The following is a 25078-nucleotide window of genomic DNA, read 5'->3' on the forward strand; positions in this document are numbered from 1 at the left end:
ATGCTAATTATTTATTATCTACAATAAATTCAAATTAAATTAACACCACAATTTCAGTTTTATACATGTTTCCATTAAAAAACGTTTTTTAATTTATTTTTCTTTTATCTCTTTATTTTTTTAAACAACTTTTTTTAATTATTAAAACAGTTTTTTTTAAAAAAATTTTTGTTAGAACCTGAAATTTTTAATGTTATAACTTGAAAGTCTAAATCTACTGCTATAGCTTGAAAATATTACTATAATATATGTCATATATGAAATTTACACAAATAATAACTAACTAAAAATAATAATAATAATAATAATAATTTTTTGGGTGATTTTACCCCTCTAAATTTTTATCCCATTTTAAAGTTTTACTTCTTATGCTGTTAAGGTATCGAAATAGGCTGAGACGTCTTGTAATTTTTTTATTTCAATTTTACACAAGTGCCTGTTTACAAATATAATCCTACCACAACTCTATTTTGTTACGTTTGCATTAACTAGACCGAGAAATATTGCGAAGAGAAATAAATACGCAAGATAATAATAAGAACCTTTGTTGCTGACTAAATATAGAATTTTCGCAGTCAAATGTGAATCGTAATTTTATAGTCGAACGGATAACTTAATATTGTAAGGTACAAGCAGTTATGTGCCTTGTAAGGCACATTCATTAATGTGTTAATGCTCATGGTCCCTGTAATGTTGTCCTTTTGGTTTCATACAAAAATTGTATGTCTTTTTGAAATTTTTGATCAATTTTGTTGCTCTTTTCGCTCCGGACTCTTTAATAAAGTGTATTAAAAAAAAAATGCATATAACAATTTTATGTATTACTAATACTTTGTTTGATACACTTTTTTAACTTATATATAACTAATGCTTACTCACATATACTCTATTTTATATTATAAATGTATAACTAAAATACATAAAAATCCACAGTATTAGTAACGCAAACGGTTTTATAAATGCATTAGCATGTTAAAAACACAATTGCCCCTCACAACCTTTTCCATATCCTTTCTAGTTTCCTCCATCCATATTTGTGGAGGGTATTTTTATAAACAAATATTTTTTATTAGAAAGTATGCAATGCATGTAATTTTTAAAATACACCAAATCAAACATTGCATAAAGAAATAATTTCAACATAACTAATACCATATATTAATACAACACATTCAACACTATTCTTATGCACCTTACCAAACGACTACTAAATATATAGACACAACCTTAACTTCCATTTTCTTTTAAAGAAATAAAATTAACAAATGTAAACTACACATAAAAATTCAAAGAAAAAGAAGTTAAAATGTATATAACATAAGCTAATAATATTCAACAAAGTTTGGCAAAAAGAAAATGGCACACACCCAGAAAGTAGCCTCAATCATTAATTCAGGCTTGACCAAAAAAACTCTTCCCTTTTTCTTCTTATTTTGTTCACATTTGAACTCCTCAAGCAGAATTTTCTTAAGCAAGGTAACAACTAACACTTAACCAAAACCCAAATGTAAAATTTTACATCCAAGCCTATGCTAAAGCTACAGTACAACAATGTTCCTAACTAAGAAGCAGCAGTACTTGCATACAACAGGGTGAAAAATATTTCTATTTCCGGTATGTCTTGGATAACTTGGATATACCTGTTTCTATTGGGTTCTTCGAGTAGGATCTGATCCATGTGAGCGATTCGTGGAAGAAGTTTAGCTAATGGCATACCTGATGTTAAATTGGCATCACCACATAAGACACTTATGTCTTCCATCAGTGCATCCACAGCTGCTTTTAGTAATATGTCTACGATATTCCTGAATTCGGTACTGCCCAACAAAAAGTTGGACTGTGAGTATATTACTAACAAATTTACCACAAAGGCACAAGACAAGAAGATTAATATTGAAATGGAATGTAGGAGAAACTCAAAACATTGAATATTTTCCTTAGTTTTTGAATTCAGACGCTTTACAGGGGGCATGAGGGCTAGCTGCAAGAAGGGAAATTCATTTGACATTATTCATGATAAAATCAGCTTAAGAAGATGCAAATTTTACATCAGCTCCTTCCATTCTTTATGATAATGATAACAATGTATACATGAAAACTACTTCACTATGCCGTGCTCCAGAGCAAGTTACCTGTTATGAAGTAGTCTTTTCACATAACTTCCAGAAAGTAGCATTTTTCACATGATCGATGCTAACTAGTGCAGTAAAGAAACTTATATTTGACTCACAACATAATGATGAACTTAAATTACTTTAGTGAATGTTAAAATGCTAAACACAGGTATAGCAAGAAAAGTGTGTACCTTGACAACACTGCTCGTGTCTCCAGCATAAGTTGTTCAAATTTGGATGCATTAGACAGATCTGTGCTGCCAGTGCTCGAGCTTACACCTAAGTTATTTCGCTTAGAGTCCTCTGGCATCAAAAAACTCAGCCAGTGATGAGGACTTCCTGTGCTCATGAAGGTGTTCAATATCTGAATAACAGTATCATGAAGTACAGTAGAGTTGAAGAAATCCTTCAGCTGTTTTCTGCAAATTAGAAGTTCTGAGTTGAAAATAAAGATCTTTCAGGCAAGATATATAGCTTTCAGATATACATGTGGACGTGGTGGATATAACAAAGAGTAATCTGCACATATTTTTGGTTCAAGAAGAAGGGTTAAATGTACCTTTCTATTAGCTCTAAATCTCTCTAAGTTTTAATGATGACACTTAACTTATTTGCAGGTCACGATGGAAAGTTCAATCAAGGATGCAAATCAAGTCGAGAGGACTTGAACCCCAATTCAAGGAGATTACATTCCCAAAAATACAACGGAAGCGAATCACAAAGGACCAATCAAATCAATCCAGCAGGGAAAATCAAATCGTCCTAATTCTGGAAGAGAACACATCAGCAGGGATATCAGCATCCAGTCAAATCCTCTAATTTTGGAAAGAAGAAAATCAGCCAGCTACAAGAAACGGCATCCAGAGAATATCCAAGGATTGGTGCGCACCATGTCATCAACACCGACACTAATCAAGATCTCAATCATGAAATCTCATCTCGTGTGATTGGGAGAATCCCTTGGGTTACCTTAGAGCAATCAGCAAGGATATCAAAGGAATGATCTCCTCCAAGATTGAAGACCTTGCAGAAGCCTTTATAAAGAAGACCACATCAAGTGTAGACACACACAACTTCACTTGAGCAATCCAAATTACTTCTATTTCTTACTAAAGCACTGTACTAGCTTATCAGTGTAAACAAAAGAAAGAAGAAAATAGGTAGCTATACGGGTAGAAGGCTCTGGCACAAAAGCATAACTGACCTCACATCAGTTCAAGAGAGATTCTACACAATCATCTTGACACTGTGTAATCAAGTTACCAAGCCAAGGGAACTGAACTAGGCACCATATTGGTGATCCGAACCAGTATAAATCTCTGTGTCATTTATTACTTATTTCATTACTTGCATTTTAATTTATTTGCTTTGCTTCACTAACTCTCATCGAAGGAACATAGTCGATTCCCAATAAGTACGAGTCGACTACTAAATCTCCTTCAAATTAATAAGCAGTCAATTCAACCCCCCACCCTACCCTGTAAGAAGTTGGTCTCCTTATATGGACTTGGACAAACCTCCCCTCATGAGCTAACTTTTGGGGTTGAGTTAGGCCCAGGTGTCATATATTTACATAGTATCAGAGTCAAACCTATCCCAATTTGTTCTTCACCGATGTTGGGCCCCCATTTAGAAGTGTTCACGCTCCAGTTGAGGTCTGGGTGTGAGGGAGAGTGTTAAGACGTCCCACATCGATAGAGGGATGTGAAATTGGTCTTCTTATATGGACTTGGACAAACCTCCCCTCATGAGCTAGCTTTTGGGGTTGAGTTATGCCTAGGTGTCATATCTTTACATAGTATCAGAGTCGGGCCCATCCCAATTTGTTCTTCACCGATGTTGGGCCCCCCCATTTAGAAGTGTTCACGCTCCAGTTGAGGTCTGGGCGTGAGGGAGAGTGTTAAGAAGTCCCACATCGGTAGAGGGATGTGAAATTGGTCTCCTGCTCTGATACCATGTTAAATTAGGTCTTAGGTTTAACTCACGTTCTAAAAGCTAGCTCATGAGGAGGTTTGTCCACATAAGGAGACAAATTTTCCATCCCTCTACCGATGTGGAACTTCTTAACACTCCCCCGCACGCCCAGACCTCAATTGGAGCGTGAACACTTCAAAATGGGAGCCCAACATCAGTGAACAAAAAATTGGGATGGGCCTGGTTTTGATACCATGTTAAATTAGGTCTTAGACCTAACTCGCACCCCAAAAGCTAGCTCAAAGGGAGGAGGATTGCCCAAGCCTTATAAAGAGTCCACCCATCTTATTAACCACCAATATGGGACTTTTGCTTTAACACACCCTCTTGAATATCAATTGGTATCAAAGTAGCTCTCACATTCAAGTCGCTAACAACACGTCAGGCAAAGATCAAATGGTTGCATATCAAATTCCCGGTGCTATTCTACAAGACGGTCACTCATCAAAGCAACCTCCATATTTCAATGGTCAACACTACTCTCACTGGAAGAAAAGGTTTAGAGTATTTGTTCAATCAAGTGACTTCCAAGTATGGGTAGTGGTCAAGAAAGGACCAAAGCTTATTCCAGGAGTCAACCCAAAGGAGTCTACAAGCAACACTGATCTTGAAACCTTTGAAGTCACCAAGGAACAACAAGAGGTAATCCAAACTAATGCTAGAGTCATAAGTTTACTTTACTATGCAAAAAGCGGAGCAGAGTACGACAATATATCCACATGTGACACTGCTAAAGAAATGTGGGACAAACTTGGAAGTCACATATGAAAGTACCTCCAAGGTCAAGGAAGCAAGAATCAATGCCTTGGTGAACGAGTATGAGCTATTCAAAATGATGGAGGAAGAAACTGTTGAATCCATGTTCTCCCGTTTCAGCAAGATTGTAGGAGAACTCAAATCGTTAGGAATGATTTACTCCAAGGGACTACAAGTAAGAAAGTTAATCAGAAGCTTGGAAAGCCACCATTCTAGAAGAAGGAGATCTGGAAAATTTAACTTATGACAATCTACGAGGAAATCTCATGGCCTATGAGCAGAATCATATAAATAGACACATCAATGAAGAAAAAAAGAAAACAGTCGCTTTCAAGGTTGTAGCTCACAACGATGAAGACGAAGATGATGAAGAAAGAAGTGAAGCTCTTGCATTAATAAATCAAGGAGTCAGACAGATCCTAAGGCAGAGGAAACAAAAACCGCAACAAGGATTTACAAACAATGAAAATCACAAAAATGACGATAGATTCTATCACTGTGGAAAAACTGGACACATCAAACCAAACTGTCCAGAGCTCAAGAAAAATAATTATTGGAGAAATAACTATAAAAATCTTTGAGAGCCTGGAGTGATGAAGATGCAACTGATGACGTACACACTGAGATCGCCAACATCTGCTTCATGGCAATTGGTAAAACAGGTGAGGTACATCCTAACAACTGTCCAAATTGTTCTAACATTCAAGCTTCTGTAGTTCTTGTAATTGATGATCTTCAAAAAATAATTGATGAATATAAGAAATTGGCCAAAGACAAGAAAGATTGGCAAATTCTTCTCGAGGAAAGTTAAATTGAAGTTGGCTTACTTGAAGAGGAGCTGGGTGACATTAAATGCAATTAAACAACGTTAAGAAATCACCCAATCAGAGCTCAGTCAGATCAAATAATTCTTATTGAATTGTGTTGCTTCAAAATCACTCTTTCCATCCAAACTCCTCTGAAAAATCCTTGGCTGATTTTTTCTCTGCAAAACCTTATTACTATTATAAACCTACATGTTTCTCATGTGGAGAAATTGGTCATAAATAGTTCAACTGTCAGTTCAAAAGGAATCTGTTTGGAAAATGGATTTGGAAACCAAAATTTTCAGGAGAAACAATATCTAACCATCAAGGACTCAAGAATGCTGGGGTACCTAGAAGAAACTGACTTATCCGTTTTGCAAGAACACACCAAGAAGTCACTCAAAAAGGGTATGTGGGTGAGTGGGTCACTGACAGCGGGTGGTCCAGGCACATGACAGAAAATAAAGAACATTTCAAATAAGTAAAAAGGATAGACAGTGGCTCTGTCAAATTCGGTGACAATGCAAAAGGGGAAGTTGTGGGAGTTGGAGCTATAACAATCAAGCCTTCATGTGATCTAATTGAAGTATATCTAGTAGATGGATTTAAGCATAATCTGTTGAGCACAAGTCAACTCTTTGAAGCAGGTTTTCAAGTATTGTTCGATGCAAGTAAGTGCACAATTCCAAATGCCGCAAAAAAATTACCATCATTGGCAATTGAGTTGAGAATATCCGGCAGTCATAAGAAGGAACTTAATCACTCAATCCAAGTACACCAAGGAACTCATTAAGAAATTCAGGATATGGAAAAAGGAAAAGCTTTTGGCACCCTATGAATTTATCCACTTGTCTAGAAACTAATGCGCCTAGAAAAGATGATGAAAAACTATATTGTGGAATGATTGCATCATTGCTCTATCTTACTGCCAACGGACCTGATATCGTGTTCAGTGTGTGCAAGTGCGCCAGATGTCAATCCGCTCCAAGGGAATCCCATTTGACAGCAGTCAAAAGAATCATATGATATCACATCGGAACTCAGGATCACGGACTTTGATATCCTCATACTAACAACTTTGATGAAACTTTTGGTAAAAAAGTTGTACAATTTGATTCATCCATAGAGATGTAAATTTATAGTATAGAAAACTAAACTAACTAGCATTCAAATCCCTTGATTTTAGCAGATTTGAGAATCAAGGGATGATTTTATTTGATCTAATATCCCAACCTATTCAATAGCATATCACATCTGATTCTGATTTTATAAGGAGACCAATTTCACATCCCCCTCAATTTGGCATGTAAATATCTGTCATGCCTAACTTGTTACAAGAATTTCAATTTTTGGTTTAAACAAGCCTTTTGTGAAAATATTCGCAATTTGCTGATTTGTTGGGACGAAAGGCATGCACATATTTCCTTCTTCAATCTTCTCTTTTATGAAGTACCTATCCACTTCAACATGCTTTGTTATGTCATGTTGAACTGGATTGTGAGCAATGCTTATGGCGGCTTTGTTGTCACAATACAACTTCATTGGTAACAAAAAACAATTTTCCTAGTTCTTCCATCATCTTCTTGAGCCAAATCATTTCACAGATCCCATGGGCCATAGATTGGTATTCAGCTTCAGCACTGCTACGGGCTACAACATTCTGCTTTTTACTCCTCCATGTTACGAGATTTCCCCAAATAAAAGTATAATATCCTGATGTAGACCTCCTATCAATAGTAGAACCTGCCCAATCTGCATCTGTAAAGCTTTCAATTCCCCTATCTTGATCTTTTTTTTCCCGAGTGAATTTTTCAGATATCTTAGAATCCCGTAGACAGCTTCTTGGTGCTCTTCCTTTAGAGATTGCATAAATTGACTCATTAAGCTTACAACAAAAGTTATATTAGGTCGAGTGTGTGATAAGTAGATCAACTTCCCCACTAGTCTCTCATATTGACTTTGGTCAACTGAATTTCCTTCTTTGTTTCCGAATTTTATATTTGGATCAATAGGTGTTTCAGCTGGACGACAACCACTCATCCCTGTCTCTTTTAGAAAATATAGTACATACTTCTTTTGTGACACCATAATGCCTTCTTTTGATCTTGCTACTTCCATGCCAAGAAAAAATTCAACTGACCCAAATCTTTGATATCGAACTCCGAGGCCAACTTTTTTTTGAATTCTTCATTTCGGGCAAGTCATCTCCTGTAAGTATGATATCATCGACATACACTATCAGGATAGTTGTTCCCTCAAGAGAGTGTCAAATGAACATGGTATGATCTGCTTACCCTTGAGTGTACCCTTGTTTTTTACTAACTGAGTAAACCTCTCAAACCAAGCTCTTAGACATTGTTTGAGACCATAGAGAGATTTCTTTAGGTTGCACACTCTAATTCCATACCTTTCTTCAAAACCTAGAGGAGGATCCATGTAGACTTCTTCTTTAAGTTTTCCATTCAAGAATGCATTCTTAACATCTAGTTGTTGAAGGGGGATCAAGATTGGCAGCAATGGTCAAAAGAACCCTGATTGAATTCAACTTGGCAATTGGAGCGGATGTCTCAAGATAGTCAATCACATAGGTCTGAGTGAACCCTTTTGCTACCAAACATTAGGGGTGTGCATCGGTCGGTTCGGTTCGATTTTATGTATTATTGGTTCGGTTTATCGGTTTTCGGTTTTAAAATATGTTAAACCAATAAGATACTCCCTTCGTTTCACAAAGAGTGACCTGGTTTGACTTGGCACGAAGTTTTAGAAAATAAAGAAGACTTTTGAATCTTGTGGTCCTAAATTAAAGTTATGTCAAATGTACTAAACTGCCCTTCAATCTTGTGGCTTTAAACATGCCACGTGGAAAGCTTGAAATTAAAATATCACCCAAAAAAAGGAAAGAGGTCATTCTTTTTGAAACAGACTAAAAAGGAAAGGAGGTCATTCTTTTTGAAACGGAGGGAGTATTTTTTATCGGTTTTGGTCCTTAACGGTTCGGTTTTCGGTTTAACCAATAAGAAAATACTTATAAAACAAATATATGACTTTTCTAATAAATTTGATGCGAAAACACAATAATGTAACTTTACAAATGCTCATAAAATAGAAACAATAATAACAAACATGAAAAGAACTATACAAGTGTAACACAAAGAGAAATTAAGAAGAATGGGGTTCTTACTTTAGATTTTAAGGTTTTGTATAATGTGAAATTGTGAATTCAAAGTCATTGTGAAGTGTGAATTGAAGCTAAAGGAAAAAGATAGTAACTAGTAAGATATTGAGATTAATATATAATATTTATGTACAAGTAAAAGTAGTAAATTACTAGTCTTAATGGGTTATCGGTTTACCCAATAACCCAATATTAAAAACCAATACCGAACAGATAACCCAATAATTTTTTTTTAAAACCATTAAAAAACCGTTAACCCAATATTCCAATAACAAACTTTTATCGGTTCGGTTTTTGCACACCCCTACCAAACATGCCTTATACCTCTCCAGGACGTATTTGATTTAAATTTGATGGTGAACACCCACTTGCAACCCACTGTTTACTTTCCACGTGGCAGTTCCACCATTTCCCGGGTTTCATTTCTCTCAAGAGCATTCATCTCCTCTAGAATTGTCTCTTTCCACTTAGGAACATTCAAAGCATCCTGCACATTTCTCGATATCTCCATTCCAGATAATTGAGAAAGAAAAGCTATATAGGAAGGGGACAAGTTTCTATATGACAGAAAACTTGACATGGGATGGTTAATGACTTTTCTTACCCCTTTACATTTGGCAATTGGAAGATCAAGGTCTAAAGTAACAAGGGGCAAATCAAAATTAGGTTCTGTAGAATTACCTTGTGTATCAGTGAGATCTTGTGGGGTGGACATTTGGTTCTGATGAGAATCCTTGATCTATTTTTCTTGGTTCCGATTTTTTCTCATGTAAACCTGTAATTCCTTTGTTTGTTCCCTATTCTTGTCATTAGTAGTATCATGATTCATGAAAAGGCTTTATTGTCTCAGTTTCATTGTTTAAGTTTGGATCTCTTACCTTATCTAGGTTGTTATTACCAAAAATACTATTTCCCGTATCTATCATAAAAGTTGGATCATTTTTTTTCCTTACATGCGAGAGCAAGAGGATCCTTATTATCCCTCGAATCTTCTCTATGTTTCTCCCCTAGAAGATGAGTTCCAAAAAACAATTGAAATTTAAAAAGGGTGGCATCCATTGTGACAATAACCTTCTTAGTATTAGGGTCACAACACTTGTATCCCTTTTGACTAAGGGCATAGCCAACAAAAACACATTTCTTAACACGTGGATCAAGTTTACTCCTATTATGATCATGAATATAAACAAATACACTACACCCAAAGATTCTCAAGGATAGGTTAGCGGTCAATCAGAAAGTAGGGAAGTATGTCTTAAACATACTGAAAGGGGTTTTAAAACCTAGAACACGGGAAGGCATCCTATTAATAAGATAGGTGAATGTTAAAAGAGCTTCTCCCCAAAGAAATTCAGGGACTTCACTTGTGAACAGTAAGGCACTAGTTACTTCCATAAGATGCCTATTTTTTCTCTCAGCTACTCCATTTTGTTGGGGTGTATTGGGACATGAACTTTGGTGCACTATTCCCTTGGGAGTGAAAAAAATGCCTAGTTAGTCATTGAAAAACACTCTCCCATTATCACTTTGAAATATTTGAATCTTCTCATGAAATTATGTCTCGCCCATAACATAAAAAGCCTCAAACATATGTTTTACTTCCCCTTTGTCTTTCAATAGGTACACCCAAGTTAGTCTAGTGTGATCATCTATGAAACTCACAAACCATCTTTTCCATTTACAGTTGCTACCCTAGAAGGTCCCAGACATCACTATGGATCAACATAAAAGGTTTTGTTGCATGATGATTTTTGGGAAGAAAAAGATGAACATCTATGTTTAGCCATTTCACAAATTTCACACTTAAAAGAGGATGCACTTTTATTCATAAACAAAAGAGGTAATAAGAGCTTCAAATAATGAAAACTTGGATGACCAACTCTATAGTGCCATAACATAAATTTATTATCAACTAGAACAGATTTTGAACAAGTTGAACTTAGATTTACTGAATTGTCACCATCTTCAAGAAAATAGAGACCTTTAAACTCTCTAGCATTGCCAATCATCCTCCCCGAGACCCTGTCCAGAAATACACATGAAATAGAGTCAAAGATAGCACGACAATTAAGGTTTTGAGTCAATTTGCTGATGGACAAAAGATTATGAGACAATTTTGGGACATGAAGGACATCAACTTGGCTGTCCCTTTTCCAGCAATTGTTGAGAAGGAACCATCAGCAACTTTGACTTTTTTATCTCCTGCGGACGGAATGTAAGTCGAAAAAAAATGGGAATTCCATGTCATGTGATCACTAGCCCCTGCATCTATGATCCAAGAACTAATACTAGTTGAATCTGTACTCACAAAACCATATGGTACATTACCTATTTGGGAAAAAGAACAAGTAGGAGTAGAAAGATCAGGTTTACTAGTTTGGAGTTGAGATTGGAGAAGTTTGTGCAGTAGCTCCAACTGTTCCCTAGTGAATGGTGGCATTTCTGGAGAAGATTTCAGCCTTGATTCTTCGCTAGTACACTGAAAAACCTGGCTGCCATGGATGTTTGCCCTTTTTTTTATTCTAGTTAGACGGTTTCCCATGGATTTTTTTTTTATGACAAGGGAAACCCGCAGCCGCTACCCTTTGGGTGCGCACAGGGTAAAACCCCCGCTCCTATGCAATAGCTCGCAAATCACATATGAGAGGTAACCCACACTAGGCAAGCCTGGTGCGACGAGCTCGACCCAGAAGGCAAACCCCTTGCTTTCGCTGGCAAGGGGTTTCGAACTTGAGGCCTCCAACATGAAAGTCCCAAGCCCAAACCACTGGGCCACCCCGAAGGGTCCCATGGATTTTCTAGCAAGTCTCACGAGAGTGCCAGTATTTTTTGCAAAAATCACACAACAGCTTCTTTTTCCTATCATGATCATTTTTCACAGCAACTAGAGCAGAAGAATCTATATTTTTTGTTTCCAGATTGAGATCTATTTTTAGCAACATTCCTCCTTGTTTCCTCTCGCCTAATCTCAGAAAAAGTTTCCCTCAAAGTGGGCAGTGGATTTTTTCCAAGAATTCAAGAACGAAGTTCATTGAATCTTGGTTCAACCCTTCTAGAAATAGATAAACCCTCTCATTTTCTTCCTTTTTCATTGCTTATACGCTATCCATAGGACACTCCCATTCATCATTATAGCATGGATCTAATTCTTGTCATAGGGAAACCATCTCATTATAAATAAATAGTAACACCTCTCTCCCCTTGCCTAGCTTTCCACAATTTAATTTTTTTTAAATCTGAGAGATATTTTCTATATCAGAATAAGTCTCTCTAACAGCCTCCCAAACATCCCTAGCAGTGGGAAGAAACAAATATGGTTTACCTATGGCAGGTTTCATGGAGTTTAGTAGCCAAGATATTACCATAGAGTTTTTTTTATCTCCAGATGTTCATTTTCGGGTCTCCTGGTTCAAGCTTTCTCGGTTCTCCAGTTAGGTGTTCAAGTTCTCCTCGGCCATCAATTGTCAAACGAACAGATTGCACTCATTCCAAATAATTATTTCCATTCAGCTTGTGAGAAGTAAGCTGAAAAGAAAAATGAGAAAAATCGCTGCCTTGGTTCATTGGAACTTTCCTAATAGGACTCTTAGCTTCTATCGATGTCGTTGGGTGAAGTAACCCAGTAAATGTTGTTTTAGTCATAAGCAACACAAAAATGAAGCTGCTCTGATACCACGAAAGTTTTGGTACCAAAGTGGTACAATTTTATTCATCCATAGAGATACAAATTTATAGTATAGAAAACTAAACTAACTAGCAATCAGATCCCTTGATTCTAGCAGATTTGATAATCAAGGGATGATTTTATTTGATCTAATATTCTAACCTATTCAATAGCATATCAGATAAGATTTTATAAGATCAATTTAAATCCTACAAAATCATATATGATCCAAGTTAGATATTTACAAATCAACATTTGATCTAATTGGTTACTCATATGCATATTTTGCAGGTGATAAAGACAGATCGCAGAAGCACCACTCATCTCGTGGCACAGCAAAAAATAAAGCTCTATGGTCCTATCCACAACCGAAGCAGAATACCTAGCTCTTGGTAGTTGTGGGACTCAATAACTGTGGATGAAACATCAATTTATCGATTATGATATATATATTTTTTATAATGTGCCTATTCCCTGTGACAATACAAGTGCGCTATTAGTTTGTCTAAATACACCGTGCATCACTTTAGAGCAAAACATAATGACATTAAGCATCGTTTTATTAGAGAACATGTTGAAAATGACGATTTTTCTCAATAATTCATTGATTCCAAAAAACAACTTGCTGATATTTTTACAAAACCTCTTTTAGAAGAGACATTTTAATTTTTGCGTGATTGCTTAAGTGTCACAAATTCTCATTCATTTATTTCCTCTTCTTAATTAGATTATTTTGTTGCCTTTTGTGCACTTTTCCATGTTCTGACACTCGTCTTTTTCACCTTCTAAAGACTTCCCATCTCCTCTGCATATTTTGTTGATCTAGTGAAAGGAGAATTCAAAATGAGTATGATGGGAGAATTAACGTTCTTCCTAGGGCTACAAATCTGACAATCATCAGAAGGAACTTTTATCACTCAATCCAAGAACACCAAGGAACTCATTAAGAAATGTGGGATGGTAGAAGGAAATCTTTTGGCAACCCCTACGAGTGAGTCTGTCCACTTGTCTAGACACTGATGCACCTGAAAAAGACGTCGATGAAAAATTATATTGTGGAATTCTTGGACCATTGCTCTATCTTACTGCCAGTAGACCTGATATCATGTTCAGTGTGTGCAAGTGCGTCGATTTCAATCCGCTCCAAAGGAATCCCATTTGATAGCAGTCAAAAGGAATCATATGATATCTCATCGGAACTCAAGATCACGGACTTTGGTATCCTCATACTAACAATTTTGATCTAATTGGTTACTCAAATGCAGATTTTGCAAGTGATAAAACAGATCACAAAAGCATCAGTGGTACATGCTAAATCCTCGGAGAAGCACTCATCTCATGGCACTACAAAAAACAAAGTTGTGGCCCTATCCACAACCGAAGCAGAATACATAGCTCTCGCTAGCTGTGGAACTCAAAAAATGTGGATGAAACATCAATTGCTCGATTATGATCTATTTTTGGATAATGTGCCTATGATCTATGACAATACGAGTGCTATAAGTTTTCTAAATACACCGTGCATCACTCTAGAGCAGAACATATTGACATTATCAATTTATCAGAGATCATGTTGAAAATGACGATTTTTCCCTAGAATTTATCGACTCCGAAAATCAACTTGCAGATATTTTTACAAGATTAGAAGAGAGATTTTGTTTATTGCGTGATTGCTTAGGTGTCACAAATTCTCATAAATTTATTTCCTTTGCTTAATTAGATTATTTTTTTACCTTTTTTATGTGCACTTTTGCATGTTCTGACACCCGTCAATTCACCTTCATCTCCTTTGCATCCCTATATCTTTACGCCCCTTAACCCTTCTCTTCCAACTGTTCATCTTCCATACACCTCTATATCTCTCTGCTCCCAAAACCCTTCTCCTCATCTCAAACCTTCTCTGTGTGTCTCTTCCATGACTAACACCTCTCAAGTCTCCCTCCGTCCAAGCAAGAGACTGAAAAACCCCTCTGTCTCTTTCTCTCCTGTTGAGATTTCGGACTCTTCTATGGATGATCTCCCTGCTTCCTCTGCCTCTCACAAAAAATCCTCCCCTTCTGGACATGCAAGCAAGAAGCACAAAGCAGATTCCGTGGATTTCAAACCAGAGGACCTGCAATTGTTCTGGAGCTCAGTGGAGAAGGCCAAGTTCATGACTTTCAAAGACAGAACTTCGGCTCCTGGACGAGTAATTTGCCTCAATCAACTGGAAGGCTCTCATTGCCCTGTGAGTATGTATTTCAATTTCCAGAAACTGCATCTTTTCTTCTTACTCTGTGAAAATGAAGTGTTTGAGGAACCGGTTAAAATGTTCTATGCAAATCTTCGCGTCTCTAAGGACAATGGTGAATTAGAAACCCTTGTGTTGGGGTATCGCATTGTGGTCAGTCAAGATCTCCTTGAAAAGGTTTTTGGGACTAAGTTCTCTGGAAGAATTCCCTTTTTTAGCGGAAACTGGCCTGATGATTTCGGAGTTACTCTCGAAGAGGCCAAACGAGCCATTGCTGAGAAAGGTTCAAATCTTTCTGATTTTGGACCCTCTACTATCTGTTTTGAACATAGAATTCTGGCTCACATCGTTGCTACTACTCTGCTTCCCCGCAAAAGCTCTCTTAGCTCCCTCACTATTCGAGATGTTTTTGTTGTGTATTGTCTGATAAGGAAAATCAAGATTAATTGGGCTGAATGGTTTCTCGGTTACATGGAGGAAAGCTCTCAAGACTCCAGCGGGTCTGCTAGTCTACCTTATGGGATGGTGATCTCTCGCATCCTTAAGGTTGTTGGGGTAGATCTGTCTGAATACACTGCAAACAAGATCTCTGCTACCTATGATCTCACAACCTTCGCCAGCATGGGATATACTTTTGCAAATGGAAGGTGGACAAAGAAAGCTCTCTACAAGCCTAAGGTGGGATTTTCAGACGAAGAAAAGGCTACTGCAACCTCTGAAATAGACATCCTAAAGGTGAGTGTAGCAGAATTAATGAAAGAAACCATGGAGATCAAACACACGTTAGCTGCAGTGGTTGATGGCCTACAGAAGGTGCAAGATTCCCTGTCCAGCATTTCTACTCTATCTGAAGGCACAAGTTCAGGTATGGGAAATCTGAAGCTTCAACTGAACCACCTGCGCAGTGAAGTCGTCAAATCCTTCAACAAAGTTCTCAATCAAGTCGACTCCAAGGCTGCTAGAGTTGAAGTTTCCCAGAATGAACTTGCTACTGCTGTCCAGAGTTCCTACTTCTCTCTCTCCAAACTCACTGAAAAGACCTATCACTCCTTTGAAGGGATCATAAACACTCTGAACTATTTTCTTGCTGACCGCTGAATTACCTCCTCTTCTTTTTGCTTGGATGTACTTATTGCCCTGTTTGTGGGCGTTTGAACTCCCTCCTTCCTAGACTTCTTTTATATGATGAAGGGGGAGATGTCTTATGTTCTGCATGCCTATGAACTGCTGTTTTGCTTAACTGATTTCAAGCTTATGAACTGCTATTTTGCTTAACTGATTTTACTCCTATGTGTGATTGCCTATTTGATATGTGATGTGTAACTCTATATCAGTCTAGTAAAGGTTGTATGTTTTGTGCATTATTACAGGTCTAGAACCATCCTCCAAAGCTAACTGGCCATTAAAACTAGGAAGTGATCTGAGTCTCCTTCCACAATCCTTACCCTAGTCTTGACTCCATCATACATGTCCTTGATCGGGTGTGCCATAGGTACACCTCTAGCCTCCAAGCAACTCCAAAGATCCTCCCTTGGGGCTTTGTTCGAAAATATATTCTAGGTCGATGCGGTGTTGTCAAAGGCGCGCTTAAGCCCTAAAGTGAGGCTCAAAATGTGTTGAGCACTTCGCCTTGCTTTATGTGCGCTTCAGTGTCATCATCAAGGTTCTAAGACATACTTTTCCTTGCCAATGAGCCTCTATTGAAGAGTTGACACTAAATAATTGATATTTCACTTTATCATAAAAAAAAAATCAATTTCCTTGTCCATATATTTGTCATTCATGTTTATAATTATTAGTCTTGGACTAAATATATATATATATATATTTCTTCTCCCTTTGCGACTTTTCTCATTAAAGCCCACGCTTTATTTGCGTTGTGCGCTTAAAGCCCCAACAGACCTTAGAGCTTTTTTGCGCTTTTCGCCTTTGATAACACTAGGTCGATGAACACCATGTATAAGTCCTTCCTCTCCCTATACTGCTCCACCAGTTTCCTAACGAGATGAATGACTTCTTTAGTTGAGTGACCCGACATGAATTCGAATTGATTTTCAAAAATTGTCACGCCCCTCCTCACCCTCGTCTCCACCACCCTCAACCAAATAGTAAGGCAAAATATGAAAATCCTAGAAAATGATATTTCAACTATCTTGTTTTTTTTTTGGTGATGAAGGAGAATGATATGTCGACATATCAACTCCAACTCAAGTTCAAGAAATTACGTAAGACTGGAGAACCTATTGGCTTGCCCGTGGCCAGCAATTGGAAGGTGGCAAATGAGCAGTTAATCACATTTATCTAACTATAACATTTGCATTGTATATCATCCATCTAGCTCGATGTTCATAGTCATTCATTTCTAGCTAAACATTCTAGATACAATAACAAAGAAAGTATTCAAATAAGAAACGAGAATAACACAAATCTGATCTCATCTACTGCTTGCAAAGTTAAGATCATAGGCGCGAACACTACTCGGTCCTTATTGAAAAAATTGAAATTTCAAATCGCATTTGAGCGAGGGTTACAGTTGAAACATCCCATTCCAACATCATCAATTTTGTATTTTAGATTAGTTGTTAGCAATCGAAAAATATAGGCATGCTTTATAATAACACATTTAGTAAAAAGACATTGATTTGAATTTGCAAAGCAGCCATAAATATTGTTTTCAAGTCGAGTAAAGACAACATGTTGCCCCACAAGTGTTTTACTTCTCACTCCTCTTCACAAACCCCAATGCCACTATAGACTGCCTAAACTTTTTTGCATTTAGACGAGTACATCAATATCAGAAGCAAATCTAGAATTTGAACTTTACGGGCTCAGATTTAGATTCTTACCACAATTTTGCAACAATCCAACCCCTCGTTTTGAGTTTTAGCACCCCGTTCCTTGATTTGAGACTTTGCATTGGTTCATATAATGTTTTGGATTTGTTGGATGTTTAGTTTGGGACTCAAGGGTACTGTATATATGAGATGACGAGTACATATGCAAGTTGAGGGGTTGTACATACGGGATTCATATGTGTTATTCCACACTTTAATTGTTATTTTCATGTCATGACGGAAGTTGTGCATTATCACATGCTAGTATAATGTTATAGGCATCTCTCATATGCTAGTTTGACATTAAAAATTGCATGTATAACAGGTTACATGGTTGGACTTACTTAGCTATGTACTTTACACATGTATATCTGTCAGTATATGTGGTTCACATATATTTGTGATATTTGGCACATGAGTAGTCGCTTATTGTTTGATTTTAACTTACTCCTCGATTTTTATTATTACCTATTATTTTTTTATGCTTCAGTTATCGTAGTAGTTGTTATTTTCTTTAATATTTTCATCCTGTGGCTTCTTCACTAATGTATACCCATTTTATAATTGCTTTAAAATACTTCTCTTACGTCGAGGGCCATCAAAAACCTCTCTACCTTCACAAGGTAGGAATAAGATCTACTAACTCACCACCCTCCCAGACCCCACTTGTGGGATTACATTGAGTATGTTGTTGTTGGCAAATGAGTTGTCTGTGTTGATTGATACAAACGTGTTGAGTTGTCCATGTTCTAATAAGGGAGGCCAAGAGACTCTAGATATGGCATGTGGATATGGATGTCATAAGTCATTGTTCCCTGATCAACACGAGCAGTGTGCGCACAAGTTCGACTCGAAACCGACGAGTTTTTGGTTATATGTTATGGCATTTGAAAATGATTGTTATTAAGTAACGTTTGAGTCTTTGTAATGCATTTGATTTGTAGACTCTTGTTGATGCATTTCTTTTTTTTTATAAACGATGCATTTCATTTAAATGTTGAATATATGGACTATGCATATTTATGTATGTCATGTTTTGAATATTTATCTCTTGTTATTGTGGTATTGCCATCTATATACTGCACAGGGCTTTAAAGTATTTTCGATACGAAACCTCGCCACCACTTTGTTGGTGACAGTCGATTATACTTATTGAATACGTGTTGGTGTACTTGTACTACACTTTGCACTGTGTGAGCAAATACTTATCCGAGTACCTGCGCACTCGTTTGTGATCTTTGGAGTTGGTATTGAGTTCCATTGGTGAGCCTCCTACTTTGATCCAACGGTGACTAGACTTTGTAGCTTTCTTTATGATATTTTCTTTCCAGATAGACTTGTAATATTCTGATTTAGTTGTACTTCCACTCCTAGTAGCTCATATATTTATTTTTAAAAATTGGTAACGTTGTATTCAACAGCATTAAGGATATGTTGGAGACCTTCAAAAAGAAGCAAAAAGAGAGTAGGAGGAAGTGCGTTATTGTCTGTATAGTTTTCTAGAGCAAAGATCTAGCAACACATTTATTTTGTCAAAAGATTTTTGGCAATGAAAACCCCAATCTTCAAGCATGGGAACTGATCTTAGGCATATTTATATTCCTAGAAAGCTAATTATCCCCGCATTTAAGCTTAGTTTGAATTCAATATGTGTTCGTTTATAGTTTTATTGAGTCTTTTGGCTGTCTACGAGCTAACCAACATGATTAGTTGTGCAGGTGAGCTTAATTGGAGAAACGAGCACGAAAATGGACAATGGGGAACACAAAAGATTCAAGGCAAAAAGAAGCAAGAAAAGGATTCCAAGGCAAGGCCGTATCCTCTATGCGTCGCGGAGAGGGAGTTTCAAATTAATTAGAGTGAAGAAAAATTAGGCAAAACACTCCGTGGAGTGCCCGCATCGCGGAGAAGGGTATTGAATCAAGACTCGAATCAGATATGTGCCTCCGTGTCACGGAGAAGGAGCCTCATTTTAATTCGCGAGAGTCGATTTGAGGCAGAGCAGTCCGTGTCACTCCCACGTCGTGGAGAAGAGACCAAGATCTCAGAACAAAAATCTGGGACTCCCTCCGCGACGCCCCCCTAAGGCCCAGTTTTGGCCGTTTCGACTTTTAGTATAAATAGTTAAATATTTTATTTTATTAATCATTCTTTTTCTGGGTTTTGAAGAACGACGACTTGGGAGAACGTGTTCACCATTTTTAGGGTTCTTTCCTAAACTCTTTTCCTTTCGATCTCTTTATGTTTATTGAACATTGCTTGATCGTATCTTGGATTATGAGTAGCTAAATATCCTAGTTCTAGGGCTGTGGCTACAGGATGATTGTAATCTATTAAGTTTTCATTGGGTTAATGTCAATTATCATATGAATCTTTCTTATGTTCTTGCTTTTCGTATTTCGTGACTGATCACCATTGAAATAAATACATTGTCCAAATTGAACTTGGGAGAGGAATAAGAGGATAGAACGTGGGACATAAGGAGCATGATTAATTCTAAATAACTAGGGTTAATTTGTATCTAGGATACAGATATACCTAGAAACAATGCTTGGGTCACTATACAGGAAGAAATCGTAATGCTTGGTACTTAATCCATCCTATCCCCGCTCAACGATGTAGTTAGGGTGTTATTTATCGTAGGCGATTAGAGGTCGGAAGACCATGATCATACATTTAACCTTGTGATTCATTGATTCGATAGTTGATAAATACCCATATAAATGATATTGATTGCATGAATCCTGATAGAAGCTAGAGCCCTGGACTTTACCCAATCATTGTTTTTAAACCCTCGAAATTGAATCGTGTTTGTTACATTTTGTTGAAATTCTTAGAATTAGAAACTAAATCACTTTTGAAATCTTGATAACACTTGTGCTTAGCTGAAAGTTAGAGAAATTGAGTTATTCTAAGTGTAAGTCCATGTGGGTACGATACTCGGCTCTTTATAAGAGCCACTTTAATACTTGAATGACCACGTGCACTTACGTGTGCGATTTGGGCGCAACATATTTTTGGCGCTGCTGCCGGGGACTTTAGAATTAGAAATTATCTGATTTTTCTGATTTCTGAAGTTAAAAAGCAAATGTTGACAACTTAATCTTAGCAATTTATTGTTGCAAGTTAATCTAGAACTTCAAACTGGACGACAATCAAGGATTGGTATCGCCTCTAGCTGAACCGAAAAGATTCGTTCACTACCGGAGAAGGCAAAGACGACTCACATATCCGGTCCCTCTTGTTGCTAGTGAACCAACATCTCCAGTTGCAAGAGTTGAGCAAGAGGAACCTGAAACAATAATGGCTGAGATGAACGTAAGAGACGTGGCAATCCCACGTCCCACCAATGTGACATCATGCATTTAGAAACCTGAAGCTGGTGGAAGATTTGAATTGAAGCAGAGTATGGTGCAACTATTGCACACCAATGGGCAGTTCACTGATCTGTCGCATGAGGATCCAACAGTTCACATTCAGAATTCCTCGAGATCAGTGATACTTACACTCCAGCTGGAGTGAATGTGGATTATGTGAGGCTCACTTTATTCCCCTTTTCTCTGCTTGGGGAAGCAAAAGGATGGTTGAACTCTGAGCCGGCTGACTTTATAACCTCCTGGAATGATATAGCACAGAAGTTCCTCATTAGATTTTTTCCATCTGGGAAAACAGCTAAGTTGAGGAGTGACATCTTAAGTTTTAGACAAAAAGGGGGGGGAGAACTTGTACCAAGCTTGGGACAGGTTTAAATCGATGTTGATGAGCTGCCCACATCATTATCAATCTAATGAGGTGTTGGTCCATACCTTCATTGAAGGATTGGAGCCTAACACCAAAATTCTACTTGATTCAGCTGCATGTGGTCAGGCTTTGGAGAAGACATATGCTGAACTATTCACCTTGCTGAACAGGATCTCGAAGGGCAACCCCGAATGGAACGGAGGAGGGGTGAAACCGGTGATTCAGAAAACTGCAGGTACGCTAGAGGTAGATGCCGTGACTGACTTAACTGCACAAATTGCTGCTAACCCATTCTTCTAGCTAGGTATACTCATGTACACCCCTAAAACACCCACAACCCCAATCTTAGTGATAACTACTCAAGAATTCGAAATCACCTAAATAAACATGAAAAACTGCCCTCTCACCACAACCCATTACCTTCAAACAACTAAACCACAATTTTCCCAACAATTTTATTCGAAATAGCAATCATTCCAAGCAAACAGACAACTTTGCGCAAAAGAAATCAAAACCTCATACCTGGGTTAATGAAATCGAGGGAAAATCGGCAAGAAGGGATGCTGACTTGACTCAGCGTTACGGATGAACACTCAAAATTTGAACAAGGGCGAGAAGGGAGGGGAGAAATCGCACTTAAGGGTGAAAAAGAATGGGGGTTTTCTGAAGAATGAGGGATTATACGGGGTATGGGTCGGGTTATTTCAAATTAAAACGGGTAAAACCCGCTTTAGTTAATGAAAATAAAAAAACTTAACTGGGAGGCGCGACGTGGAGCCTACACGAAGTACTCTGGAATTTTAATTCCAGGCGAGGCCAATATTTGATCCTTGCTCCGCGACGCGGAACTGGCACTAGGTGGCCTTTTGCTTGACGTAAACATGAATTCCCGTCGAAACCAAAATTCGGGGACACCTCCGCGACGCGCCAAGTACACGGAGCGTTCTGCCTCAAATTGGACCAAGTGAGGCAGAATTTTGCCCTTCCTCCGCGACACGCTAGCTCCACGGAGATGCCTTGGGCACAATTCATGCTTCCTACACATTTTCAGCACACAGCCCATTAGTGAAAACACAATGGGTTGCCTCCCATCCAGCGCCTTAGTGTTGGTCGTGGCACGACTCATTTTTCTGAATATTTCATTTTTTTCTAATTCCTAAGAACTAAAATAACAAAACAAAAGCAAAGAAATCCTAACAATTACAAGGGTTCACGAGTTGCCTCCCGTGTAGCGCCTGATTTAACGTCGCGGCACGACCCATCTCATGACTCATTCGTCATTTAAAGCGAGCGCTTCAAGCTTACGATCCACATCATTTCCGAAATAGTGCTTGACCCTTTGTCCATTCACAAGGAAAGTAGAGCTCTTGTCCTTGTTCTTTAACTCTACAGCACCATGTTGAGTCATCCTCACCACTTCAAAAGGACCACTCCACTTAGACCGAAGCTTTCCGAGGAACAACTTCAACCTTGAGTTGAACAACAACACTAATTGACCAGGCTCAAAGGTGTGTGACACAATATGCTTGTCATGCCACCTCTTGGTCTTCTCTTTGTACAGCTTAGCGTTCTCATAGGCATGAAGCCTGAACTCCTCTAATTCGTGCAGCTATGTTATTCTCTTCCTACCGGCTAACTCAACATCCAGATTCAGCTTTTTGATCGCCCAATATGCCTTATGCTCCAATTCAACTGGTAAGTGACATGCTTTTCCAAACATCATTCGATAAGGAGAAGTCCTTATCGGTGTCTTATATGCAGTATCGTATTCCCACAATGCATCATCTAGCTTGTCAGCCCAATCTTTTCTTTGGGCATTCACCGTCTTCTGAAGAATCTGCTTGACTTCTCTATTAGACGCTTCCACCTGCCCACTAGTTTGGGGACGATATGTTGTAGCCACCTTGTGTCTCACCCCATATTTGGCTAACAAATTATGCACTGAATTGTTAATAAAGTGCGTACCTCCATCACTGATCATAGCCCTTGGAGTTCCGAACCTGGTGAAGATGTGTTTCCGGATGAACTTCACAACCACTTTTTCATCATTGGATGTAATGCAACAGCCTCCACCCACTTTGACACGTAGTCCACTGCGACTAAGATGTATTGATTACCCTGGGATGATGGGAATGGTCCCATGAAGTCTATCCCCCAGACATCAAAGATTTCCAAACTGTGGACCGCACAGAGTAATGTCCAAGATTCTGTGTAGCCAACTGATTATTTCTAACATCAGCAGCTAACTAGGCTTGATCAGCCATGATTTTTTACAGCATCTCCTCCATGCTCATGTTACTAGACTGCTTATTAGGCTGCTACCGTTGGGCCTATGGTTGGTACCCCTGTGCATTTCCTTGGGGTCTATATTGATTCTAGCCTTGCCCCTGATTTTGATTTCCACCCCAAGAAAAGTTTGGGTGGTTGCAACAACTCAGGTTATAAAAGTCCCCATAATTCTGCTGGCCTCCTCCTCGTTGTGCATTTCCTACAAAGTTAACAGAATCCGGGTTTGCACCACATACCTCTGCGCTATGGTCACCTCCGCAGATCTCACACCAAGATGGTGGTTGTTGAACTGCATTTACCTACGTGAGCTGTTGTCCCAATGCTAGATTGCTGAAGTGGTTGTTCATCATATTCTGCATAGCAGCAATCTGTGCATGAGATGCCTTTGAGCAATATATTGGAGGTGGAAATCTTTGATGTCTGGTGATAGACTTCATGGGACCATTCCCATCATCCCGGGGTAATCAATACATCTTAGTCGCAGTGGACTATGTGTCAAAGTGGGTGGAGGCTATTGCATTACCATCTAATAATGCAAAAGTGGTTGTGAAGTTCATCCGAAAACACATCTTCACCAGGTTCGGAACTCCAAGAGCTATGATCAGTGATGGAGATACGCACTTTATTAACAATTCAGTGCATAATTTGTTAGCCAAATATGGGGTGACACACAAGGTGGCTACAACATATCATCCCCAAACTAGTGGGCAAGTGGAAGTGTCTAATAGAGAAGTCAAACAGATTCTTCAGAAGACGGTGAATGCCTAAAGAAAAGATTGGGCTGACAAGCTAGATGATGCATTGTGGGCATACCGGACTGCATACAAGACACCAATAGGGACTTCTCCTTATCAAATGGTGTTTGAAAAAGCTTGTCACCTACCAGCTGAATTGGAGCATAAGGCATATTGGGCGATCAAAAAGCTGAATCTGGATGCTGAGTTAGCCAGTAGGAAGAGAATAACACAGCTACACGAATTAGAGGAGTTCAGGCTTTACGCCTATGAGAACGCTAAGTTGTACAAAGAGAAGACCAAGAGGAGGCATGACAAGCATATTGTGTCACACACCTTTGAGCCTGGTCAATTAGTGTTGTTGTTCAACTCAAGGTTGAAGTTGTTCCCCGGAAAGCTTCGGTCTAAGTGGAGTGGTCGTTTTGAATGGTGAGGATGACTCAACATGGTGTTGTAGAGTTAAGGAACAAGGACAAGAGCTCTACTTTCCTTGTGAATGGACAAGGGTCAAGCACTATTTCGGAAATGATGTGGATCGTAAGCTTGAAGCGCTCGCTTTAAATGACGAATGAGTCATGAGATGGGTCGTGCCGCGACGTTAAATCAGGCGCTACACGGGAGGCAACCCGTGAACCCTTGTAATTGTTAGGATTTCTTTGCTTTTGTTTTGTTATTTTAGTTGTTAAGAATTAGAGAAAAAAAATGAAATATTCAGAAAAATACAAAAATATGAGTCGTTCCACGACCAAAACTAAGGCGCT

At 38.3% G+C, this 25078-nt stretch overlaps 1 protein-coding gene across 1 annotated transcript in view; it reads right to left on the reverse strand.

Annotated features, from left to right (window-relative positions):
- Positions 1 to 1285: 1285 nt before the first annotated feature.
- Positions 1286 to 25078, reverse strand: part of LOC102578667 (peroxisome biogenesis protein 3-2-like) — a 35226-nt gene continuing 11433 nt past the window's right edge. Inside the window, exons 6-7 of the mRNA XM_006353753.2 lie at positions 2306 to 2533; positions 1286 to 1817 (exon numbers count right to left, since the gene is read on the reverse strand). Of these exons, the coding sequence (XP_006353815.1) occupies positions 1562 to 1817; positions 2306 to 2533 (484 nt within the window). The 3' untranslated portion in view covers positions 1286 to 1561. The remainder of the gene's footprint in view (positions 1818 to 2305; positions 2534 to 25078) is intronic.

The sequence above is a fragment of the Solanum tuberosum genome, unplaced genomic scaffold (assembly GCF_000226075.1).
Source record: "Solanum tuberosum cultivar DM 1-3 516 R44 unplaced genomic scaffold, SolTub_3.0 scf00160, whole genome shotgun sequence".
NCBI classification, from domain to species: domain Eukaryota; kingdom Viridiplantae; phylum Streptophyta; class Magnoliopsida; order Solanales; family Solanaceae; genus Solanum; species Solanum tuberosum.